General features: G+C 50.9%; 1 protein-coding gene across 1 annotated transcript; it reads right to left on the bottom strand.

The window, feature by feature from the left end:
- Window positions 1-1591: 1591 nt before the first annotated feature.
- KCNE5 (potassium voltage-gated channel subfamily E regulatory subunit 5) lies at window positions 1592-3827 on the bottom strand. The gene has a single exon (XM_005615069.4). The coding sequence runs from the start codon at window positions 3422-3424 to the stop codon at window positions 2996-2998; it is 429 nt and encodes a 142-aa protein (XP_005615126.2). The 5' UTR covers window positions 3425-3827; the 3' UTR covers window positions 1592-2995.
- Between the last annotated feature and the right edge of the window lie 382 nt (window positions 3828-4209).

Raw genomic sequence — 4209 nt, forward strand, 5'->3', positions numbered from 1 at the left:
TTGTTGATACAAGTCATGTGAAGATCTCTGGTTTCTGAAAGAGGTGGCAAATTGAAAAGAAGATGGTAACTACGAACAAATGAACGACCTCATTTATATCCCTCTAGAAAAATGAATCAACAACACAGAATTGTGTCTGTAATGGAAGGGAAGCTTCTGTTTATTTTTGCACTGTCGGTGAATACTTCCAGACATTGGAACTCAAAATATCTCCCAGTCCCGCTGTGTTGAAAGCCTCAAGTTACGCGTAAGGAAGCATAGGTCTTCTTCATTCTTACTATGGAGAAAGATCTGAACTTGAACTGAAACACGACCTGTTTACACAGAAAGGAGAAAGAGACCACTGGGTGGGTTGAAAGAAGAATCATTCTAATTATTAGAATCACATTAAGGAGAAGGGCAACATTTTCCCAGTTTGTACGGTCAGCTGGTGCTATTCAGGAATACATTATCAAAACGGAGGGTTGGCCAAGCCCCTAGTTTTTCATTTTTCTCTCTATCTTTTGCTGACCACAATCTGATCACTTCAGTGCTGTTGACACTCCCACTGGTTGGTAGAGTGTCCAGACTTCTGGGAAACTTCATTATCTGGGACACAGTTGCAACCCTGAAAGTCTCGAAAAAAACAACTGGGCAGTAAAGCAAATCTCTCTGCCCAGGCCACTTCACTTTTCTCACTGGGAGAGTTCTGTAGCTACTCTCGCTTTATGTTCCTAATGGCTACCCTAATCATCATAAAAAGGTTAAAATGTTTTTAACAGCAGGAATATTTTGGCAATGGGATTTGTTTCCCGCAGCTGACACATTAATGTTTATTGTAGGCATTGTCCCAGCTGCTCCCAGCTCTCTTTTATTCTTTATTTTTCTGGCAATATATTTTTTTAAATGTCTGTGAAAAAATGGTACAGATGTTTATAAAGTTTCAACAACTAAAGCACTGATTATGCTTCATTATCAGAACAACATCGTGTCCCCAGTTATGCCAGATAAATGAGGGACATTGTTATACTTGAAATACAAGGCTGGGGACTGAGCCCGCACATCCCCCTGGCACGGCCGGATATCTGTGCCTTCCCTCCACATCCCACTCAGTCCTCCCTGCCTGGCCCTGAGATGGCTCTCACAGCTTCCCCTCTCTTCCTGTCACCATCTTGGACTGCTGCCTAATCCCTGGCCCCACCTGCAAGGAGAAGGGGTGACTTTAGGGCTGGAACTAGGACTGGAGAGGAGCCAATGGGGCCAGGCCAGTATATCTTCAAGGAGTGAATCTTGGGAATGAAAGTAAGTTCATTTAACTTATTAATAGCTCCGGTAAAATACCAGATGGGCTACAAGGTCAAAACCAATGCCTTGAATGAAGCTTGTGTAATATCAATGCATTAAAGTGACCCATAATATCTTTGTCCTGCTATTACTGAGAAACCAGCTGGCATTAAGCAAGTTGACTTAATGATAAGAGGTGATTTTATGTGTGTTTGATGAACCCAAATAGCCATCATCAGGTATGAGCATTTAAGCCCTAAGTAGGCAAGTTTCTCATGACCTTCTTGAGACGAGGAGAATAAACATACACCTCTAACTTTACCCATCATTGGTTAAGACTGTTTAATTCAAGCGCTTTCCCTCTGACTTAAGATTTACACTATTTTATGGCTTTTTCTCTTTAATAAGCCACTTCTTTGAGAGAGTTACAAAGGTGGCTTCTACAAATTAACTTTGACAATAGCTAATAGTGATGGGTATGAGAGGGGTTTTTTGTATGTATCCTGAAAAACAACAAAATGAAAGTGGGGAATCCTCATTTAGCATTGTGATATTTGGAAGTGCTTCAGAATTAAGGGAAAAGAAGAGAAGGAACAAAGCAGTCATAACTTTTGAAACACTTGAAAAAACAACACATTTAGCCATATAAACATTTTCTTCACCCACAATGACATCTACTGCATTGGAACTGGATATACAGATATCACAACAACCCAACTCCTGAATCGAAACAGCATTTCCAAAAGCAAAAAGGATTCCTTCTCTATATAGTCCTGGGTCTCAAGGCTGGGATCTTTGAGAAAAGAGTCTTAGGTTATTGTTTAAACAACCTTTATTACCTGCCTCTGACATTCCCCAGGTTACAGAGGAGGGGACATCTAAGCCTCACGTTCCATGGATGAAGCAGACAGCTGCCATAACAACTGAATCAACATAGGAGAGGCATTTGGAAGTATTGGGGTGACGCACCCAGCAATGTTTACCCATGGCAGAAGATGGCAAAGCTACTAAAAATCAGGCAAGTTACCTTTGGGATGACAAGTGGATGCAACAAAACCATACAGAAGGGGTCATAGGTCTTCCCTCCTCTTTGAGTCCCCCGCCCCTTTCAGTCCCCATTAAGTCCATTCTATCCCACAGACTGGTCCTAGTGTCCTGCTAGCTCCCTTCTGAAAGAGGAAGGGAGGGAGGGAGGGAGGGAAAAGATGTCTGAGGTCTCTTCATTTCCTTTGTCTCTGTCCCTAAGGCGACAGGAAGCTGGAGTTGCTGCAGCCAGCCTGGCAGTGATGGCAAGCCCGTTGGCTCTGTAGAGTGAGCAGTCCCTGGCAGTCCCTGGAGCAGCTGCCAGTTAGACGGCCCAGAGTTCTGATAGACTTCATTGCTTCAGTTCATTGCCAAGTGTTCGACGTGTTGGATTCAGTTCCCAGAGGGCTGGAGCGTGGTGCCAGGGCTGTCTGCAGACAAGAGAGCAGAAGCAGTTTAGTGCAGTTGGATGTGTGGGATGGGTGTGGAGGCATGGGGGAAGAGGAGGGAGAGGAGGGAGAAAGTGGCCAGGACGTGTGGTGCTTCTTCGAGGGCCTTGGAAGGTCTCCTGGCCTCTCATCATTGTCTGGGCCTCAGGTGAGGCAAACCCTGGAAGGGGAGGAAAGGAAAAGGCGGGCGCCACGCCCAGGGACAAGCGAGACGAGGAGGGCGCAGCGAGCGAGCAAGCAAGCAAGCTGGGGCTGTGGTTCTAAACCCCGACGGTGCCTGGGGTGAGGGCGGGCAGCCCCCCAGGGGCGAGGCGGCGGCCCTCGGCCGGCGAGCCGGCGGCAGTCTCGGCGTCGGTGGCGGCCGCTGCGCCACCCGCGGCCCACTCGTGCTCGGTGCAGGCCTGGGAAGGCTCGTCCTTGGCCTCGATGAGTTTGCGGGAGCGGGTGTAGGCCAGGATGAGGCCACCGGCCAGGCAGGCGTAGAAGATCATGATGAGCAGGATGTAGAGATAGGCGTCGTCGCCCTTGGCGCTGGTCACTTCGCGGCCCACGAAGGGATCAGGAACGACCCCCATGCCCATGCTCGGGCCGGGGCCGGGGTCCAGGCCGCTGGCGTTGCCCCGGTGGTGCAGCTCTAGCAGCAGGCGGCTCAGGAGGGTTCGCAGCCGCTGGCTCTCGCTGCAGTTCATGGCTGTCGGGGAGTGACACGGCGGCTCCAGGACGCTGCTGACCTTTCCCCCTGAGCGAGGGGAAGCAAGTGAGCGTTGGCGGCGGCACCCAGCTCTCGGGCGGGAAGCGCAGTGGCTGGGGGCGCCCGCCGCCCGGGCCTCCTTATCCCCTCATCCACGCCCCTCCTCCCCTTCCCCATCACGCCCCCTCCGGCCCGAAGCCGCCACTTCCCAGGCTCCGGCTGTCTCGCTGCTCTGGGCAAAGGGGACAGCTGGTGGGGGGAGGAGAAGGGGACAAGGGAGGGGGCGAGGCCGAGAGAGGGGCGGAGGGAGCGGGGGCGCGGAATGCGCGAGGCCCCAGGCAGCAGAGGCTGGCAGGGTAGCTTGCTGGGGCCAAGCCTGGACCCTGGGCTGCGGAAGAGAATTCCTTCCAAGTTCTGGCGACCTGCCCTGCAGGCGGAGCTTTGGCCCAGATACAGCATCTGGTCCCCCAAGGCAGGCCCTGTCCCGGGGTTCCGTCAGCTCTTCAGTAACGAAGCAGCCAAGACCGCTCGTCCACATCTTATGGCAATTATTCTCATGAACAAGGACCCTGGCCTATCTTTCTAGCCCTCATTCCTTCCCCTGCCCGAGAAGAGCATCTTACTCAGAAGATGCTCAGGCAAAATTTGGTGACTGAATGGTCCGGCACTTGCAAGAAGACCAAAGCAGAGTAGGACTCTGGTCTTCCAAAGTTTTCTGATAATATCAGCCTCCTTGGAAGTACCCCTGCTCTGATCACCTATCACATTTTTAGAGGGGTCCGC

Source organism: Equus caballus, chromosome X, assembly GCF_041296265.1.
Source record: "Equus caballus isolate H_3958 breed thoroughbred chromosome X, TB-T2T, whole genome shotgun sequence".
Classification (NCBI taxonomy): Eukaryota; Metazoa; Chordata; class Mammalia; order Perissodactyla; family Equidae; genus Equus; species Equus caballus.